Source organism: Lynx canadensis, chromosome D1, assembly GCF_007474595.2.
Source record: "Lynx canadensis isolate LIC74 chromosome D1, mLynCan4.pri.v2, whole genome shotgun sequence".
Classification (NCBI taxonomy): Eukaryota; Metazoa; Chordata; class Mammalia; order Carnivora; family Felidae; genus Lynx; species Lynx canadensis.
The window spans coordinates 55,720,069-55,741,058 of record NC_044312.2 but is presented as its reverse complement, the minus strand read 5'-3'; the positions used below and the strand labels follow the sequence as shown (position 1 = coordinate 55,741,058).

Below are 20,990 nucleotides of genomic sequence, written 5' to 3'. Positions count from 1 at the left end.
ATACTGACAACCTCGGGGGTGAAGGAGCTTATGTGGTTAGTGATGACAAGTGACCGGAAGCTCCTTGAGGGAAGGAACCCTGTCCCTCTTCTCCACAGCTGTACCCCCAAACCCAGAACATGGCCTGGCTCATAGGTGGTGCTCAAAACACAGTGACTAAATGGGTGGATGGGTGGAGGGATGGTGGGTACAGGATGAGGTCCTTCGAGGGTGTTGCTGATACTGATGGAAGGGACTGTGCCCCTGGGGGTCGTGGTGATGGTCACGTTGAGGTGGTGACGTGACTGGAGGAATGCTCGTGAGTGAAGATGAGTGTGTAACTGTGGCTGAGGTGTCGGCCATGGGGCAGCAATTGTGATGATAGAAAGGAGTCCTTCTGAGGCTAGAAGCTTCCACGTTGAGCGGGGACCACTCCATACCAGTAGGGGTCCCCTCCCCTCCTTGGCCCTACCTTTCTCAGGAGGCTGAGGCAGCTGGGCCGAAGCTCAGGGGCTGTGCCTGCTTCAAACCTCTTCAGCCACACCCACTCCCCCTGTTGGAGGAAGAACGAGAAAGTTTGCCGCTGCTGGTCTCCTGCTGTGCGACCTTGGGTTAATCCCTCTGTGCCTCTCAGCCCCGGCCCCATAAATGTATCTTTTCTGTGTGCTGCAAGCCAGGCAGGGCCTGGCCGGCAGAAACCGAAGTTAGACTTTCACTTTGGTGGGGCAAAGCCAGGGGCTTTGGCTGACAGACCCGAGTTCAGTCCTAACCCCGCCACTGTCTAGCTCCGTCTGTGAGCTTGAACAAGTGACTTTGGTTCTCTCAGCCTCTTGTTCCAGTTCTGTAAAGGGAAGATGATACCCCCACTCGCCCTGCAAGAGCTAACACTTGTTGCATATAAAGCATGTCAACATGCTCCCAGTGTCAAGGTCAACTTTACTCTGCAGGCCTCAGGCACCCACAACACCCCAAAGCCTGTGAAGTGACGGGGGCTCTGTGACCCAGAGACTGTAGGAGAGGGGACGGCGGGAGAGAAGGAAGCCTCGGGCTGGGGCTCGGTCCTCGCCCCGGCCTGGCCCAGAGCTAGCTGCAATCTTAGCCCTCTCTCCCCTGTCACGGATGGATTTTTGCCTTGTCAGCCTCACCCACAGCCTGTCAGCAAACTTAGAGAAGCAGACAGAACATGCTTTGTACAGCATTAAAGCCTCCTTTCAGCATAAAAGAAGAAAAGATGGGATTCCCCTGGGGAGGAAGTGGAAAAGAAGGATCATAAGCCTCATGTCGCTTCCTGTACAATTAGCCTGGCTCATCAGCTGTGAGTCACAGAATTTGAGAATCGGAACCTCAGTGAATTGTCGAGTTGGAGAACACAGCACCTGAAAAGCCACAGTGTCCTCAACAACTTTAGAATCCTGCCGGTCTAATCTCTGACTTTGTGGCCTCCCTATCGGCTGACGGTCTGGGGCTGTGTGCTTCCCTCACCTCTGGGCCTCAGGGACCTGGGATCTCACTGTCCCTTGCCGAAACAGGCAGGAGGGTGACCTAGACTGGCCCCCGTGCTGAGAGAAACCCTGGGTGGACCCACGCTGGGAGAGCCCAGGCCCAAGTAGCCAGCAACTTGCTGTCCCAAGGTCAGATCACAAACCATGCTGAGCTGGGAATTGAGAGTCCTTCTCCACTCCTACCATGCCACTGATTTGCTGTGGGACCGAGGAAAGTCACTGGCCCTCTTCAAGCCTCGGTTTCCCATTCTGTAACAGGAGTAGGGCATACAGAAGCCCAAGAGGCTGTGGGCTCCCTCAGCTTCTCCCAAACTCACTGCAGCTTCTCAGGCCCAAACCTGTGGTGGCAGAGGCCCTCACCTGGTACAGGGCCACATTGGTGGGCTCCTGGGGGGCCTGCAGGCTCCTTGCTGACCCCTGGGCCACCGACCTCAGGCTCCCGCCATCTGCCACACTTCTTGATTCACTCACGTTGTCCACGTGCAGCCTCTGGAGGGGGCAGGTGCGGTCAAGAGCCTGGACCAGGCCTCAGTCAGCGGCTTGCCCACCCAGCCCAGTGCCTGTCCCCCTACCCGTCTGCTTGGCGGCCGATGGATGAAGGTGAGCTCCTGGGCTGTCAGCAGGATCCGGTGGGGGCCCCGCACCAGCTGTAGCTGTTGGATGCCCAATCTGGAGGCAAGAGAAAGTGCAGGGCAGAGGGAGGGCACACGTATCACTCCCACCTCGATCTGGCCTATTGGGCCTGCGCTGACCCAGAGCCCTCTCCCTCTTTCTCTCCCTTCTCCCCAGCAGTCCCAGCACCGAGGGGTCACTGCTGAGCACTGCCCCCTACCCAGGCCCTTGGCCCGGCTCAGGCCTGATAAGCCTACTGGTCCCTAGCCTGGGAGTTCCCAAACTGCCCGGAGGCTTCCTGAGGTGAGGGCCGGGGGCAGGCTCAGGGAACACAGAGGATTTCAGACCCAGGAAGAATTGCTTTCAAAACTGAAGGGCCCTGGGAGTTGTCCTGGTCAAGCCATCATTGTGCATGTTCATAGCCTGAAGCTCAGGGATGGACAGTCTTACGTAAGGTCCCAGGCTTCTTCCCCAACTTTCAAGTGGACCTTTTCTCAAGGCCCCCCAGCCTCAGCAGGGCCCTGACTGAGGCTCTAAGGTGGACAGGAGTGCTGGACTGTCCTGAGGTCCTGGGATGGGAAAGCCTCCTGCAGATTGCCAGGACTGTGCACACACAAGAGAGGCCCTGTGGGTGGGGGGCACAGAGGGGCAGAAGGAGGCTCGGGTGCAGACAGAGTCTCACCTGATGAGGCAAGTGAGGGTCCCGCCAGCCAGCAACAGGACACATGCCAGGACAAAAGCGAGGAAGCTCCCCGGGAGCTGTGCATCTGCGGGCGGAGCAGGATGGACGTGAGTCCTAACAGTAACAACCACACAAGGAGGGCAGCCCCCTTCACCCAGCTCCTGCACCCCCTCCTAGGCCTTCCTCTGGGAAATGGAAACACAAACCCCAATCCAGACCGACCCCAGGGATGAGGCTCAGAATGACACTCACATAGGAAAGTCCTATCTGTGGACTGGTCATCACACACAGGTATTGAGTCCCAGTGTTTCAGCCTGGGTTCTTGGGCTCCCTGTCCCCGGATCCCCATGGTCCCTGCTCAGATCTCATTACCGTCCTGGTCAGACTATGGTCTTTTGTCTGATGGCATATCAAGTCCCTTCCCAATAGACAGAGTGGCTGGATAGCAGGGCCTGTGTCTTATTCATCTCACTGTCCCTGGCACCTAACACAGAGCCTGGACACAGCAGGTGCTGAATAAAAATTTTGTATCCCTGTCGATTATTGTCCTGCTTCTTGCGTATCCCCTCTGATGGGCCCCTCGCTATCTGTTTGGACAGCCAGTTTCATTGTCCTTCACTCTGACCATTAAGAGAGCCTTCCTGACACCAAATCCAAACCTCCAGGCCTCATGTCAGGAGTTGGATGTAAAGAGGCTATTAAAGTTCACTGGCAAGGTTGGGAGGGCACCCCTACTTTGCTTGGGCAACCCTAGCATCAGCTTAGGCTGGCAAGGATGCTGAATGCCCAGCCCCAATCTGGAGAGAGGACATTGACCTCTGCTGCCACAGAAATGGGGCCATCCCTTCTGCCTTCCATGCCTCCTCTCCCTTCTTCCTTCCGCTGGAGGATGAGCTCTGCTGTCTGCCCCCTGCTGAAGCCCTCCAGTCTGAGTCCGTCATAATAATAGCAGCAAATACCTTGCAATCCCTATTATACTATTGCACATTGTATTGCATTAAGCACCTATTCTGACGATGTTATTGTATTTCAATTCACCTTATTCTGCACAATGACCCCTGGAAGTAGGTATGGTCATGGTCACAATTTTGTAGAGGAGGAAACAGAGAGAAGTAACTGTCTGTGAGTGGCAGAGCCTGGGTTCAAACCCTGGCACTTTCGCTCTGGCATCTGGGCTCCTAACCACTGCATCATCCTGCCTCTCGCCCAGGCTCCGAAAGGGCCTTTGAGTCTTAATCTGGAGGAGACAAGGGTGCAAACGCACAGGGTGCGACAGAAAGCACAGTGTGCCCCAGGCCTAGGGGGCAGCGAGTGCCAAGGTTCTGAAGCAGGAGCGGCCTGCGATCCAGGGAAGGACAGAGCAGAGCAGGAGGAAGACAGACCAAGATGTTGAGCGGGACAGGGTGCTGTGAAGTCAGAGGCCAGGACTCTGGCTTGGCTCCGGGTGAGGCCAAGCCTCTACAGGTCCTGGTGGGGGAGTGATTATGTTTCCAAAGGATCCTCCAACCGGCCAGGTTGCATGAGGACGAGGGGGAGGCAAGGCAGTGACCCAGTGAGAGATGACGAGGGCCTGGCCCAGGATGGAGGCAGTGACTGGTGAACAGCTCTGCTTCCGGGCAAATTCTAAAGATGGCGCCCCCAGGGTGTGCTGACCAACTGGATGGGGGGTGTGAGGAGACAGAGCGTTCCTGTGCCTGTGGGAGGTTGGGGGTTCCATGACCTGCAACGGAGAACATCATGGGAGGCAGATTGGGGGACAGATCAGGAGTTGAGCTTCAGACAACATCAAGTTTCAGATGCCGACTAGATATCTAGGTGTCAGTAGCATCTTATTGGACGTGTCAAGTAGGAGGTTGGGCAGATATGGAGTTTAGGAGACAACAGTGTCCATCTGGGGGCCACGAGAATGGATAAGACACTGTGGGAGTAAGTGCTGAGAGAAAACGGCTCAAAGCACCAAGCCCACAGGAGCGGTGTTAATAGGTTAGAACTCTATAGAACAGAAAAGGTGACTGAGAAGGTGACGAGTGAGGGGGCCCTGGAGAGGGATGGAGCAGCAGGGAGGATGGGAGTTCGGCTCCCTTGGCTGAGCAAGGCCAAGACTAGCAGCTGGCTCTGGGCCTCAGCACATGGAGGCTACTGGGGGCCTTGATAGGACTGCTCGTGTTAAGAGAGTAGTGGAGAGGGTCAGCGAGGAGGACTCCAGAGAAGAGGGGAAGGGACATTTAATCCAGTCAGCACCCACACCCTTTCGACGGATCTTGCTGCCAAAGGGAGTCAAGGAATAAAGCTTAGGCTGAAAGGAGATGTGAATGAATGGCTCTCTAAGGCTGACATTCCAAGACGAAAGCAATCAGAGGAAACAAAGAACACGGCACATTCTCTTGCTGACAAGACCCTGAGGCCCACAGAGGAGAGAAGCCAGCCCTGGACAGGACAACTCCAGCCGGTCCCAGCGCTCCTAGGTGCCACTTGAGGGGTGCTTCTCACTGAGAGCACGTGACCGCGTAGCCCCTTCCCATCTCCTTGGAAGTACAAGCCCTGCTCCTGAGGTCTGCCCCACCCCCACCTCACGCAAGGACAAGCAGTTGAAGGTGTCAGGTCTTTGTTCCTATTTCTACATGAGAAATGGAGACCCAGAGAGGGTATGCAACTTGCCCAAGGTCACGCACCTAGTCAGGGGCAGCACTGAACTGCAGCCCTAAGTACATTTGCCCCAAAGCCCCCGCTGTCTGGTCTCTCAATCCACGGTGGTGATCAGTTGTATCGGTGATAATCATGACAACACAGGCCAGAGTGTGAACTGTCACTTTTAGATCCCCGAGAGAAGATACATCCTGAGGCCGCTGCTCAGGCTCCCACAACCCCCTAGTGTCCCCTCTCAGAGCCCTTACCCCGTCCCCCTTTACCCAGGGAGCTCCATCCCACGTGCCGGCAGTGACCACGAGTCTTATCTGCCATTGTATCCCCAGCTCTCAGCACTGAGCATGGGACACAGTGGATGCTCAATAAATGTTTGCTGATTGATTTGTTGAATGAATTAATTAAAAACCTGTTAGATGGTAAAATCTGTGAGCCAGGGCTGACGGAGAAGGATCTCCTCTGAGCTCCATCAGCCCCTGGCTGCCCCCTTCATGGCTCTGAACACACTGTCTTGTATTGTTTTCAGCTGTCCCTGTCTCTGTCACCAGGCAGAAGCCCCTGGAAAGCAGGCCCTGGGGTTGGTCTTCGAGTACATCAGCTCAATGAGGGCAGGGACATCATTTCATTCACTCCTATATCCCTGGGGCTGAGCGTAGTGCCTGACACGTGGGAGGTCCTCCAGCAATATTTGTGGGAAAAGGGGCAGAGAAACAATTGGGTGAAGGCTTCTTCTCATGAGCTACCTTCTAGTCTGGGGAACAGATGGCACTGATTCTTCCCAGCACGGGACACACACCCTTATGAACATGAAGCAATTCACTCGGGGGCTGTGGGGATCATGGTGGCCGGGGTGGAGGGGCAGCCCTGATTGGTAAGACAGGTAAGATTTAACCAGGCAAGGTGGGGAGCTCTCCAGGAAGAGGAAAACGCATTGGGTGATTGGATGGATGGAGAGATGAATGGATGGAGGGATGATGAATTACCTCTCATGCATAGCATATTGGGGTCAAACCAGCAGCTGGAGTCACGTGCTGGAGGGGCCCCTCCTGGAAAGTGTATGGCCCTGTCCAGGGGCTGCACTTGCCACGTGCCTGTGTCCAGAATGTGGGTGGGGACCAGCTGGCTTCCCTGACCATCTGTGTCCAAGATGACGTACTGAGCCAATCTCCTGCCCTTCTCATCCGTCCGGATCCTCTGGCTAAAGCCAGCCACATTCAGAGCCCCTGTATGGTCTCCCAAGTGGGCCCCCGAGAGTCCTGCCCCATGGCTCTCAGAGCGGTTCAGGGCATGGGCCAGCAGGACAACAGCATCATAGATGGTCCCAAAGAGCGGGGACACCTGTGGAAGAGAAGGTCCCTCAACCCCATAACCCCGTGGCACAGGCTCCCAGACATCTCTGAGCCCTGCCAGTAGCAGTTGTATGGATTATCACCCCCACCCCGCCCCCAACACAGCCCTCTCTGTGGTCCCACCATGACCTCAGTCCCCACTCAGTGGAATCAGTCTCCGTGGCCACCGCCAACTCTGACGTCTCACAGGCATGTCAAACCTGCCTGACGTGTCCAAAACAGAACTCCTGGTTCTTCAAGGTTCCGTCTGGTTCTCCTACATTAACTCCACTCCTCCTGAACCTTAGGAAATGGAGCTACCACCTGCCCGGCTTCTCGAATCTAGGTTTGATTCCTGACGCCTCTCTTTCTGTCTTCCAGTTCGTCGTTGAATCTTTTTGGTTTTGTTTCAGAATCTATTCCCAACTCAATTGACCCCTCACCCCTCTACTCCTGCCATCTGGATCTGAGCCCCTCACTGCTCACCTGGCCTGCAGAGGAGCCCCCTAAAGGTCTCCTTGCTTCACCCGGGTCTCTTCAGGCCCTTCAGGTAGCCCAAACGATGTTTTGTAAGAAGATGAATCAAATTATTTCTTACTTAAAACCTGCTGATAGTTTCCCATTTCACTTATGATCATGAGCTGAGACTCCTTTCGTCCTGGCATAAAATGCCTCACATGGTCTGGCCCCAAGCTTATCTTGGACCCGTGTCCCCACCTGTCATGACAGTCCAGCCTCTCCACGCCCTCTGCCTGTTCCTCTAGCCTCCGAAGTTCACTCTGCCTCTCGCCCCTTGCCCCTGACCTTTCCTCTACCTGGTCACTCTTCACCCAGACCTGCACCTGGCTGCCTCCTTCCTGTTCCGGATGCAGCTCATGTGCCATCTCCCCACAGTGGGCTTCCCTGCCTATCTTAGCTCCTGTCACCCACTACTGTATCCCAGCTGCTCTCTGTCACTTTATCCTGTTTAGTTTTCTTGGCGACATCGCCACGATTTGGATTTGGCCATATGGTTGCTTGGGTGTTACCTGTCTTGCCCTAACATAATGGAAGCTCCCTGAAGGCCAGGTCTGTCTTACCCATCACTGTGTCCCTGACGCCTGGCCCCATGGCACGTGAGAGGGACTCAAGTCACATTTGTCAGACGAATGACCGGTTGCAAGGCCCTTCATCCGCATCTGCATTCCTGTCATCGCATGCAGACACTGTTGTCTTCTTGTCACCAAGAAACAGACGTCCCAACAGGGACCCGAGCAGCCGAGTCCTCTCCACCCAAACTGAGCTGGCAGCCACACCCCCACCACTAACACTCCTCAGATTCACAGCAGTGACTCCAGAAAACCTTCCCATTCCCCCACGCCCCGGCATCTCTTCTACTGATCTGCACACTTTGTTAGACAGACGCAGAGGAAGGGGAGGGAGACAGTCTGCCCGAGGAAGAAGAGCTGGGCCAGAGATGAGAATCACAGGCACTAAGCTGGAGATAGAAAAATAGGAGGCAAAAAGTCACAGGAGAAGGTGAATTGACAAAGCAGGCCAAGAGTAACACACACGAGAGAGAGAGAGAGAGAGAGAGAGAGAGAGAGAGAGATGGAGACAGTGTACCGAGGGAGAGGCAGAGACACTGTCAAATAAGGGACAGGTCACGTGCCCACCAGGAGGCGGGACTGGTCGGCCAGGTGGGTAGCGGGCCCGGGGCCGGGAAGGCCTAGAATGCACGCACACCTGCCCACGACCCAGGGCTCCGGGCCCTGCGCGGGCCTGTATCGACCTACCTGCTCTGGCTCCAGGTGGGCGGCCACCTCTCCAATGGCCCTGGCAGCTTCCAAGGCCTCGTCCACAGGGCCGGACTCCAGGCTGACGGTGAGCACTGCGTCATAGACCTCCTGCAGGGGCCCGCGGTCGCCAAGGGCCGCGTAGGAGCGGTTGCGGTAGGGCAAGGCAAAGAGCAGGGTATCGTAGGGCAGGAAGACCAGCCTCCCATCTGCCAGGCCCTGGGCCCACGCTCGGCTCAGCAGGGCCGTCTGCTCCAGGCCCCCCAGGAGCGCCGAATGCATGCAGAGCACCACCACTGGGGGTACGAGAGGCGTGCTTACCTTTGCAGGCCTCCCCTGAAGCCCAGAGTCTGTGGCCCTGGAGAGCTGCTCGCAACTCTCAGGTCCACGCCCCTACCATGAATAGATTCCTCTTTGCCTTAACGAAAGAAATAGGCCCCTGGCGATAAGCAGCCAATTCCATCCCCAGGCACCCAGGACGGAAGAGAGCCCTTGCCCAAGATAAGGGTCCTTCCTCTCTTCTCCACTTGGGTCCCTGACCAGGGGGACCGCCTCAGTCAACAAAGGGCTACCACTTACTCTGGCTGTGGTCTAGGTTCCCTACTGCAATCCCTTTCTCTAGGAAATGAGGGAAAACAGAGCCACCAGGGAAAGCTGAGAGTCCCCTTGCTGGGGCCCGAGGACCCCGGTCATGTGGAAGTCAGAGCCTGGAGCCCTGATCTCTGCTGAGCCTGGAGGGCCATGCCGTATGGGCCACGGGCCATAAGCCAGCTGCTCCCTGCCCCAGTATAATTGGGGGGGGGGGGTGGCTCGGAGACTCACTCACTACAACTGGGGGTAAATAGGACCCGAGCTTCCTTTTTCCCATCTCTTCCACCCGGGGGTTATTCTGGACGCTAACCAAAAGACCCATTTGTTTTGTAAGTGGGGGGTGCCATTCTGCATTTTCCCTGCTTTCCCTGCACAAGGGAAAGCCGATCCCCACAGCCTGGGAGGAAGCCGTGGACTGGGAAAAACCCACACTGACGGCAAGCCGTGCTCGCTGTGTGCTGGGCACTGTTCTACGACCCTTATCTGCAGTAGTCCTCGTCCTCACAACCCTGTGATGGAGGGGGGGTCATTAGCCTCATGTCACCGATGAGGAAACTCTAGCACAGAGAGGTTTAGTGAATTGCCTGAGGGCACACAGCTGGCAGGAGGTGGGGTCAGGAGTGAGACTCTGGCAATCTGACTCCAGAGAATATGCCCTGAACCGCTCTGCCCCCCTGGCTCCTGAAAGCCACCAATGTGGTTGGAACTCAGTATCCAGCAAAAGGGTTGGAGGAGTCTGATGACGTGTCCCCCACCCACTGCCACCATGCTCCAGTCATGTAGAACTGAGCCGATCCTTCTAATCCCATTAACATGTTACCTCCATTCCTCTGCCCTAGCTGGTTCCTCTGCCTGGAACCCCTTCCTCCTCATCGCCGCCTGCAATCACCTTCTCAAGCTCAGGCCCTGCCCTGGTATCACCTCCTCCATGAAGCCCTCCCCACCCCTAAGCAAAGCAGCTCCTACCAGACCGGAGCTCCTCACTGCCGGGACCTGGGTGCTTCCTCCCCACCCCCTCCCCAGAGCCCAGCCAGGGTCAGGCACAGAGCAGTGCCCAGTGACTCTTGGCTGAAGGAAGTGTTTACAAAGCACTCAGCCACAAATATCTGCTCCTTGTGACCCTGTGAGGTGGGTTTCAACTATCCCCATTTCACCTGCTGGAGAACTGGGGCTCAGGAAGTAGGCTACTGGTCCTAATGGGCAGCAGGTTAACCTGGGCCGGGTCTCACTCCCTACTTGGGGCTGACTCACTAACCAGCAGCCACATCAGCTTGGGGGTCCGCCCACCCCGCCCTCCCCCAGGGGGGCACTGGCTTCGGTTCCCTCAAATGAGAAACATGGTGGTTGCGAGTTTCACAGAACAACACTTTTCCCTGCTACCTGCAATGCATTCTCACATTCACCACTTTTATTCCATTCTATTTTATCTATTCTGTTTCATTCTTCTCTTTCTCTCCTGTTTTCTTTCTTTCTTTCTTTCTTTCTTTCTTTCTTTCTTTCTTTCTTTCCTTCTTTTGTAATGTTAGTCTTGATTCACTAAACTGGTTTGTTGATCACAACCCATAGTTTGAAATCATCCCAGTCTAGATTAACTTTAAGGTCCCTCCGGGGACGCCTGAGCGGCTCTGTGGGTTGAGTGTCCAACTCTTGATTTCAGCTCAGGTCATGATCCCAGGGTTGTGGGATCGAGCCCGTGCTGAGTGTGGAGCCTGCTTAAGATTCTCTCTCTCTCTCTCTCTCTCTCTCTCTCTGCTCTTCTCCCAAGCTTGTGCTCTCTTAAAAAGAAAAAAAATCCCTTCTGTTTTCCAGGTGCTACCTCTCCTCTACAGTCTACCCACCATGCCTCACCTTAGCTAACTACTTCCTTCAAGACAGGCAAATGTCACCTCCTCCAAGAAGCCTCCTCTGATCCCCAGGGCCCCAGCCTTGTACTTCCTCTCATTCTCCAGGCCTCTGTTCCCTCTGATGGCCTTGAGCTCTCTGTCGTAACCACCTGTCTCTTATTACTTATATAGCTGTCTCTCCGTACCTAGTCAGCCCCTGGAGACCCACCACCTGATCTGTCCGGTTCACCTGTGTGTCCCAGCACTCAGCACAGTAGGGCTCCATAAATGCAAGAAGCGATTAATTGGGAAAAAAAAAAAAGTGATTCTGACTCTAACTCCCTTCCTGGGCTCAAGTACCCCTACGCTCTCGTTTCCTTCAATACACCAGACATGAGGCAAGAAAGCCCTTTGATTCCCACTCCGCAACCATCACTTGAATCAGAGCTCAAAACCCGACTGCCCTGCCTGCCAGCTGTGTGACTTGGGCAAGTTACCTACCTTCACTGAGCTGTGAAGCACAGACCTCAATGGGACTGGCTCGGGGGGCTGCTGTGAGATGAAATGCAGGGCCGTTGTCCAGAGCTCAGCCCACTGTCTGATGCTGAGGAAACTCCCCACCAGCAGCCATACGAAGCCCATGCTGCCCACACGAGGAAGGCACCCGTGGACACTTACTTTTCAGGCCGTCCACGCGGCAGAGCTGCTCCAGGACCTCCGTGGCCCCCTGCTCCCCAGGTCCTAGAGAGGTCACCAGCCCCACAGGCAGCCCATGCGTCCTCAGGGTCACGGCCACCTGCCGGGCTGTGGCCACCCAGATGTCCTGGTGGGAGGACACGATGGCCACGCGAGCCCAGCCGAAGTGTCTCATGATGGACAGCAGCACGTGGGCAGCCGAAGGCAAGGTGGCCACCGGCTCACCTCCTCCTTCTGGAGCTCCGCAAGCCCAGGAGAAGAGGGTCTTGCCCCAGCCTTGGGCCAGCAGGGCTGCCGCTTGACAGTAACCGGGATTGACAGGGCCCACAAAGGCAGCCACGGTATTCTTGTGGGCCAGGAACGTGGCCAGAGCATGAGGGGTGTCACAGCCCGTGGCAAGGACCACGGAAGCCAGCCTCGAGCCCAGCACCAGTGAGGAGTCCTGGTTGGCTCGGTCCACAGCCAGCTGGGCTGCTACACTGGGGAGGGCCCTGGCAAAGATGGGGTCACAGTCCCAAGGACCCAGCACCCCCAAGGTGAAGGTCCCTGACCCGAGGGCCGGATCGGGGAGGAAGCCAGCCCCGATGGCACCCCAAAGCACCACAGACAGAAGAGGTGGGAAAAAGGCTGTCCTTGGATGACTGAGAGTGGACCCCCCACGGGCCCTGGCAGGACAGGCACGTCTTCCCATGTGGCAGCATCCGATACCAACCTTCAGGGGACAATCCCTCCCATAGTCCTGGGAAAAGGGGACAAAAACAAAGTTTGCTTTCTAGCATTTTCTACCACTACTTTCTGTATGACTTTGAGGCACACAGTACCTTCCCCCAGAACCTCAGCCTCCTCATTGATAAAACGAGGGATTGGGACCCATCATGTCCGAAGACTCCCAGCTTTGGGGTCTAACATCCTCCCCAAGACTGACTCACAGCCTGGGCAGAAGCCCAGTCATTCGGCGTGGGCTCCAGAGTCCGAGCTGGCGAGACCTGGCCCCCTGCTTTCCATCCTCGTGGGCCTAGCCCAGTCTCTGAGGCTTCTGAGCCCCATTTCCCTCTTCTGTGAGGATGCGGAAAACAAAGCCTACTTATGGAGTGGCCATGATGGTTGTGTGCCATAACGTGCAGCACTCAGCGCAGTCCCTGGTCCTTCCTTAGGTGTTCAATAAATCCTGCTTCTTTCAACCTACTATTACTGTTGTTTCCTGCACTCATCATCCTAGGTGGACCGGTGCTCAGGGCCATTGTGAGCCTCCCCTGACCCTTATCCTCAAGCCCAGCCCCATCCCCTGGCACTTGACTCCACTGGACTCCAGGGCCCTATGGCGCAAGCAAGGCCTGGTACGGTGAGTGCAGGCACAGTCCCATCTCGGATCCCCTCAGGCCTGTTCTCTCTCCACTGTTCAGATGAGGAAACTAAGGGAGACTGCGAATGGGGTTGGCAGAGAGACAGGATGAGGACAAGTCTCTCCAACTCATCCTCCACCCCACACAGGACCTCCTTGACCAGGACATTTGGACTAGAGGACCCCCCACTCCGCCCTTCTGTCCCAGGACTTTGACGTCCACCCTGCAGTCCTGCCACCCCGGCTCAGTCTCTGCCCACAGCCTTGACATGGTCCGTTCCCCATCCGGGGCACCCAGCCAAGTCCTCCCACCTCCTTCATGCAGCCGGCAGCCTTGCACTCTGGGGGCCACAGGAAGGCATAAGATCTCATCTTACCCTTAAGAAAATGCCAGGCTGGGCGGTGCCTGGGTGGCTCAGTCGGTTGAGCATCCAACTTAGGCTCATGTTATGATCTCATGGTTTGTGGGTTCAAGCCCGGCATCGGGCTCTCTGCTATCACCCTATTAGTGTGGAGCCCACTTTGGATCCTCTGTTTCTCTCTCTCTCTCTCTCTCTTTCTGCCTCTCTCTCTCTCTCAAAAAAAAAAAATTAAAAAAGAAAGAAGAAAAATAAGAAATGCAGGCTGGTAAGAAGGTAGGTTCCAGCCAAGAGAAGAGTTGACCACAAGTGCAGGCAGTAGGCAGAACCAATAGGGAGGTACTGTGAGCTCATGGAGGGCTTCCCAGAGGAGGCAGGCTGGAAGCAGCCTACACTTGGAAGTGCTTGTCAGGAGAGTTCTTGCCTGGGTGGCTCAGTCAGTTAAGTGTCCTGACCTTCGGCTCAGGTCATGATCTCACTGTTCGTGAGTTTGAGCCCTACGTCCAGATCTGTGCTGACTGCTCAAAGCCTGGAGCCAGGGACCTGCTTTGGATTCTTTGTCTCTCTTTCTCTGCCCTCCCCTGCTCTCACTTTATCTCTCTCTCTCTCTCACTCTCTCTCTCTCACTCTCTCTCTCTCTCTCTCTCAAAAATGAAGAAAACACTTAAAAATTTTTTTCAAAAAGGAAGTCTATGTCAGGAGAGTAAGGGGGTGCCCTCTCAATGCCAACAGCCGTGGTCTGTGCAGGGAAGCACATTAGAAATTATGTTTCAGTTCAGAGGAATAATAAGGTCCTTGGAATTACACAGAAGAATAAACCCTGATTTTTATCCCTCATTGTCCCTGACTCTGGGTGAGACGTTTACTTCTCTGAGCCTCTGTTTTCTTGTCTGTAAAATGGAGATGATGATAGCTATCTGGCAGAGTTGTGGCAAGGGCTAAATGCATAAAGTCTCTACGGTGAGGATATCACTGTGGCAAGCAGGTAAGGAAGTAGTAAGCGGTACTGGCCAAGCGGAAGTAGGTAGGTACAGTACTTACTATGTGGAATAGTTATCATCCCCAGCGCCATCGCAGTCACCATCATCACCATCTTGGGATCTTGGAAGAGCGGCAGGTGTACTGTGGTGTAGAAAGCGCTAGACAGGGAGGTGGAGGCCTGAGTTTCAGCCCCCGCTGCCCTTGAGGCCTCAGTCTCCCTATCTGTAACAGTAGCCAGTTTTTGCAGGGCGGGCCAAGCTGAGCCCTTCAGGCCTGTGATGCTACGGTTCTCCCAGCTCAGGGCTCGGCGACTCGGGGAGGGCCCTCTCCTGCCAGCCTCTGAGGAGCGCTCTGTGCCCTCCCTCCGCTTCTGCCATGATGCGCCAAGTGGTCTCTTTGCTTCCTCGGGGTTCAGGATGAACCCCTCTGAACAGCTGGGCTTGTTCTGGGCTCACAGAGAGCTGATCATTTCTGGTTGGAAACATAAGCGTACGTGCACCTCTCCCCCTCATTTGTGCTTTCCAAATCACCTGTGATCCACTGCTTTGCCTTGTCTTCCCAGAGGCCCCAAGAAGAGAACTTTTACCCTCTTTTTCAGAGAAGCACACTGGACTCCGGGAGGAAACAGCACGTGTCTGAGTTCTCACCAAAAGTTCAGGCTGAGTTGGGACTGGAGCTTGGCTTCCTACATCCCAGCCAAGACAAAAATCACCCTTTATCAAACACCTAGACCACCACAGCTGAAGGATCCTTGAAGATGGAACATCTAAACCAACTCCCCTGTGTACAGATGGGGAAACTGAGGTACAGAAAGGCATATGGACTTCCTTCAGTCCCACAAAGCAGCAGCAGGGTCCCCAGACCCTGCAGTCCTGCTGGCCACACTCAGTGTCCCTGATGGCATACAGGGACTTAAGGAAGACTCAGGCAGAGCTGCTTTTAGCTCCAGCTCTCCTGCTGACTTGTGGAACAGGGTCCACACCCCTTTCTCTGCTCTTCTTTTCCCATCTGTACAGGGAAGGCTTAATTTAGCTGTTCAGGTCTCCAAAGATCCGTCAGCTCTGATGTTCTGTCAGTAAAAATCAGGAAATGGGTGGTGTTTGTCTCTGAAGCTGGCCACGTCCCCTCTCCCAGCCCTTCCCCCAGGAGCGTGTGAACAGTGCCGGCACTGTGGGTTAATTCAACCCCATCCTGGGGGAAACCGTTTGTATTTTTAGGCTCTAGAGATGGATGCGATGATTAGGCATAGGGTGGCTTGGCTCATAGAGCCAGGCTCATGGAATTAGTCAACTCATAGTATCCTAACCCAAAAAGATGAAGATGCCTGTGGTTATGTTAACAGACAAACGAGCAAAATAAAAATGGTAATAGGAACCCAAGGAAGGAGAGTGGAGGATTTCTGTTAGAGCTGGGACCTCTTCAGCTCCTGTAGCCAAAGGTCATCCTGCTGACCTCCCAACCCGATTTCTTGCCTTCGTTCAGGACAAGCTCCCCGATGACCCACCTGCCATGCTGTCTCATTGGGGCTGACTCACTGCCTCTTTGCAGGTCCTAAGGTTGCTGCACCAGTGTCCTCAGATGCCAAGCCCTCCAAGAAGACTCTAGCCTGGAGATTCCTCATTCCCACCACAGCCCCTACAGTTAACACTCCTGCTGCCTGTCAGCTTCCTGGGACTCCTGCCCAGGGAGTGCTTCATATATGGCTCATTCCCTTCCTGTCCCCAACAGGGGCGTGAAGAAGCCACTTGGAAAATTCGATCTGTTCACTTGGAAAATTCGATCTGTTCAGATGGTAGGGCTCTGGGGAGCCAAGCAGGGAAAGGAAGGAGAGAAGGAAGGAGAAAGGAGCTGAGGGAGGGAGGATGTCTTCAGCACTCCGGACAGCTCCAGGCCAGGCTTGTTCTCCCTGGAGGAAGGAAGGATGGGCAAACACTAAAGAAACCAGCATTGCTGAAAATCCAGTATTAATGTTATTCCAATTTTATCGATAAGGAAAGTACACTACCCAGAGAGGTTGGGTAATCTGACCAAGGGCACAGAGCTAGTAAGTGGCAGGGCCAACTATTTCTGCTCATCGCGCCACATTGATTCTTTGGGATTCTAATGGTGGTTTTTCTATCTTCCTTTTTGGGATGAAGCCTTTTGTGGAGATAGATACCACAGTCCCCTGGATATTCAGCTCTTCCTTCTCCGTCTGCTTTCTCCAACCTGGGTGAAATTAACCGTTACTAAGTACAGTAAGTATTTACTATGTGCTAGTAACTATATATCTCAACTAATTTAACCCTTGCAACAACCTTGCAAAGTGCGTGTTGTATTTTGCTTTCTTCACATCACTTTATTCATGCTAACATGAATAAAGGCACTGCCCACTTAAGACACATCAACAAACCAAAAAAGCAAAATTGCTTTCCCCTTCAAGAGCGAACTTTCTAGCATGGGTAGAGATTCAACCAAAAAGAAACATAATAAATAATTAGGTTTATTTTTTATTTTAGAAAGTGATAGGTGATATAAAAAAAGAAAGGTAAAGGGGGGTAATAATGTATTATAATTCAGTATAAGTATTTTCTATACTGCTGCACAATCTTCATGTTTATAATTTCAATGGTCAAGGAACACACCGGGTGGATGTGTCACAAGTTAGTAATTATCTTTTTTTGGATATTTTTATTTTGTTTTGTTTTGTTTTATGTTTATTTATTTTTGAGAGAGAGAGGCAGAGCATGGGCAAGGGAGGGGCAGAGAGAGAGAGGGGGACACAGAATCTGAAACAGGCTCCAGGCTCTGAACTGTCAGGACAGAGCCCGACGCAGGGCTCAAGCTCATGAACTGCCAGATCATGACCTGAGCTGAAGTCAGACGTTTAACCGATTGAGCTACCCAGGTGCCCCTTTTTTTGGGATACTTTTAGCCTTAATCTTGTCCTGGACAGATTTTAGGGCCTTTGTTTTTGTGCCAGACTTATGCCTGTTTGCTCCCTCAGCTCCATTCCCTGACCTTCCCAAACCTGACTGGGCTCCTAATTGGGAGACTAGGGAGGGACCTCTGTCCCAAGGAGGGCTGATCCTGAAAACTTCATTCCCAGCATCGCTTGCCACTGTTTTATGGATGGATTTAGCCAATAGGAGACCCTGACAGGAGACTGGAGGCAAGGAGAAAAATAGAAGCCAGGAGACAACTCCCCCCCTCCACCGCCCACATGTGGAAGGTGTCCCAATGATAGCTGTGTCTCCTCTCTGGTCCTAGCGTCGTCAAACACCCCTCCTGATGTGGCTCCAATGTCTGGGCTTAAGTACTACCACCTCCTTCTTTTTGTCCCTCCCCGACCAGGGGTGGAAGAGACTTCCTGCTGTTGCCAATCTCTGAACTGCTTCATATCCCAACACCTTTGTAATCACTCTCCCACTCCAACTTCCCACTACTGAAAGTACTGATGAGGACTCTGTTTTCCAGGGTGTATCCTGATCTATATACTATATATCTGAGTTGCTTGCAATTTCCCACCATTATGAATAATTCTTTAATAGATATCACGCTTTTATCATCTTTAAAATTTTTTCTTTATGATAAACTCTCAGGAATAGCCATACTAGATCAAAGAATAACAACACCTTTAAGGTACGTTACATATTGCTTCATATTGTAATGTATTAATGCCAAGATATTCTTTAGATAATTGGAGACATTTGCATATTGCCTGAGCATTAGCTGATACATGGTTATTCTTAAGATTTTTAGGTGAAATAATGGCAAGGTGGTTATGTAAAGAAATTTGTCATTTGTTTTCAACTCTGCATACTTGAATTATGTAGAGGGAAATGACATGATGTCTGGGATCTATTTTGAAATTATTATACAAAAGGTGAGTGATGAATGAAATATGAAAAGATCTTAATTTTTGAATCTAGGCTATGGTTGTATTTGGGTTCATTGTAACTTTTCTTCCTACTTTTGCTTGTGTTTAAGAACTTTCATAAAAGAGAAAATAGTGTTCATACCAATTAACAATGTAGGTATACAACTTTCACCAAATCATTTTTAGCATTCAGTATAATAATTTTTAAAAATATAACCAGCGTTTTGAAAAATCATGCATTGTGTTAGTTTTCTATGTTGTATGATAAATTACCACAAACTTAGTGACTTAAAACAACACATGTGTATTATCTCAGTTTCTGAGGGTCATAGGTGTGGGTGCAGCTTAGCAGGACTCCAGGTTAGGGTCTCACAGGCCACAATCAGGACATTGGTCAAGGCTGAGTTTTCATCTAGAGGCTCAACTAGGGAAGGATCTGCTTCCAAAATCATTCAGATCGTTGGCTGTCGGATTCATGAGAGCTTGCCGCTTCAAAGCCAGTAACGAGTCTGCTAGCAAGAGTCTTAGAAAACATAACATAATCTAATACAACCTAATCAGCAGAGTAACACCATACCGTATTCTTTACTATATTCTATTGGTTCAAAGGAAGTCGCGGGTCCAGTCACATTCACAGGGAGACGTTATACAAGGGCACAAATACTGGGAGGTAGGAGCTGTGAAGGCTACCTTAGAACTATATCTTAGGCATATAATAGTGAAAGAAACTGACAGCCTTGGAGAGTTCATTCTGCAGCAAGCTGGGTCAGGGCTAGAACCAGAACCCAAGCTTCCCTATGAAAATTGTAATCATCTGCTTTATGACTTTGCTAAGGGGAGAGCCAGAACCATCTTCTTTCCTTCCCTCCACACTCCATCCCTAATTTCTATCATCTCCCTCTTACTCCCTGCCATACTCCAGGCAGGACCTTGTTCTGTAGTCTAAAATCTCTTAGGAAGGTCACATGAAGGTCATTCTCATACTAAAGGACTGATGGTAGATACAGACTTGCTAGGATTTTCCAACGCGGGGTATCTGCTATGTAACAAAGACAACAAGATGATTTGCTCCAAGAGAACGAAGGTTTACTTTTAGACACGTGGGGACATAAACAATCACTGGGGACAGTATTTGGATGGAAGGAACAAACAGTTCCTATCTCAGAGTGGATAAACCCGTCCTGGCAACAGTAACCAGGAGGGAACTCTGAGCTCCACAGACTTCAGTTAAAATCCTCAACCATAATACTCTCTGAGTGACCCTAAGCAAGTCACTTAGCTTCTCTGAGCTTCAATTTCCTTATCAATAAACAGTGATACTATTATAATATCTACCTCACTAGGAAGCTATGAGTGAGTGTTAAAGCATTCGGTAAATGATGAACATTACTAATAATAATCACTATCATCACCATTACCGAGCACTGACTAGATGCAGATACAGATCACATGATTCAAAACAGAAAGTGTTCAGTGCCCTTGAAACAGGAAAGGGGGATGTTTAAAGAAAGAAGATTATGGCAGTCAGGATCTCAGCTAGAAGCAGAGGCACATGCAAATTAGGATAATCCCGGGAGGATTTATTTACCAAAGAATTATTAACAGAAGGATGTAGAGCTTGTGCTATAAACTGGGGTTAGCAGCAGCAGAGCTGCTACCGTTCTTGGCCCCAAAGGGAAGGGAGGGCACAGTTACCAGACCTGGGAAGGGTAAAGTTATGAGAGAAGGCTGCCTTGATGGGGGCAATGACTTTTGGTTGAGGGATACAGCCAACCCAAGACAATCCTGCATGGAAGCGAAATGGAAACAAATACCTTGATCTCACTCTTCTTGATCCTCCAGGTCTCTCCTTGGTCAAACCCAAGCAGAAGCCGGCAGGCATAGAGGTTTGATGGTGTTTCCCGCGCAAGCCAGCCTCCAGGTCAGAGTAGGCGAGGGGAAGAGATCACCTGGCAGGCAAGGAGAAGGTATGTGGCACAGTCCACCCCTTTGCCTCTCAGCATTCATTCCTGTCTTTCATCCAGTGAAGTCTTGTCCCTAAGATAGACATGCAAAGTCTCATTGGCTACCATATTAACAAGGTACTGTCAATTCACCTTGCAACCACTTGAGACTAACACATTAGTCATGGGGCTCCTGGGGGGCTCAGTTTTTGAGCATCCAACACTTGACTTCAGCTCAGGTCATGATCTCACGGTGCATGAGTTTGAGCCCCACATTAGGCTCCGTGATGATTGTGCAGGGCCCGCTTGGGATTCTCTGTCTTCCCCTCTCTCTCTGCCCCTCCCCTGCTCATGCTCGCTCGCTCTCTCTCTCCTCTCTTAAAAATAAATAAATAAACATTTAAAAACAACATTAGTCACTACTAGTGTTCTTTATATAAGAAAGTGGGTACAAAAGAAGCAATTTACATAACGCGTGGCTGCTACAGTCCCCATCTCCATAGCTGATTGGTCATCTAAAGTGCTTAATCAGGGGCACCTGGGTGGCTCAATCTGTTTAGCGTCTGACTCTTGATTTCAGCTCAGGTCACGATCTCAGTGTTGTGAAATTGAGCCCCACGTCAGGCTCGTGCTGGGTGCGCAGCCTGCTTGAGATTCTCTCTTTCTCTTTCTCTCTGCCCCTCTCCCACTCACATGTAGGAGCACGCATGCTCTCTCTCCTTCTCTCTAAAAAAATAATAAAATAAAACACAAAAATACAGTGCTAATCAGAGCTGCCTCCATTTGCCATTATACTATGTCCCCCTCATCCTCTTGCAGCACCTCACGTGGGGCTTCTCCACCTGGTATAGGGATCCAAACCCTCATTCCTAAAA

At 52.3% G+C, this 20,990-nt stretch overlaps 1 protein-coding gene across 1 annotated transcript in view; it reads right to left on the bottom strand.

Annotated features, from left to right (window-relative positions):
- LOC115526241 (guanylate cyclase D-like) overlaps window positions 1-20,990 on the bottom strand; it is a 102,831-nt gene that overhangs the window by 22,133 nt on the left and 59,708 nt on the right. Inside the window, 9 exon segments of the mRNA XM_032595070.1 lie at window positions 452-532; window positions 1,842-1,970; window positions 2,054-2,150; window positions 2,776-2,860; window positions 6,402-6,756; window positions 8,522-8,817; window positions 11,614-12,280; window positions 12,282-12,343; window positions 14,374-14,454. Coding sequence (XP_032450961.1) covers window positions 452-532; window positions 1,842-1,970; window positions 2,054-2,150; window positions 2,776-2,860; window positions 6,402-6,756; window positions 8,522-8,817; window positions 11,614-12,280; window positions 12,282-12,343; window positions 14,374-14,454 — 1,853 coding nt within the window.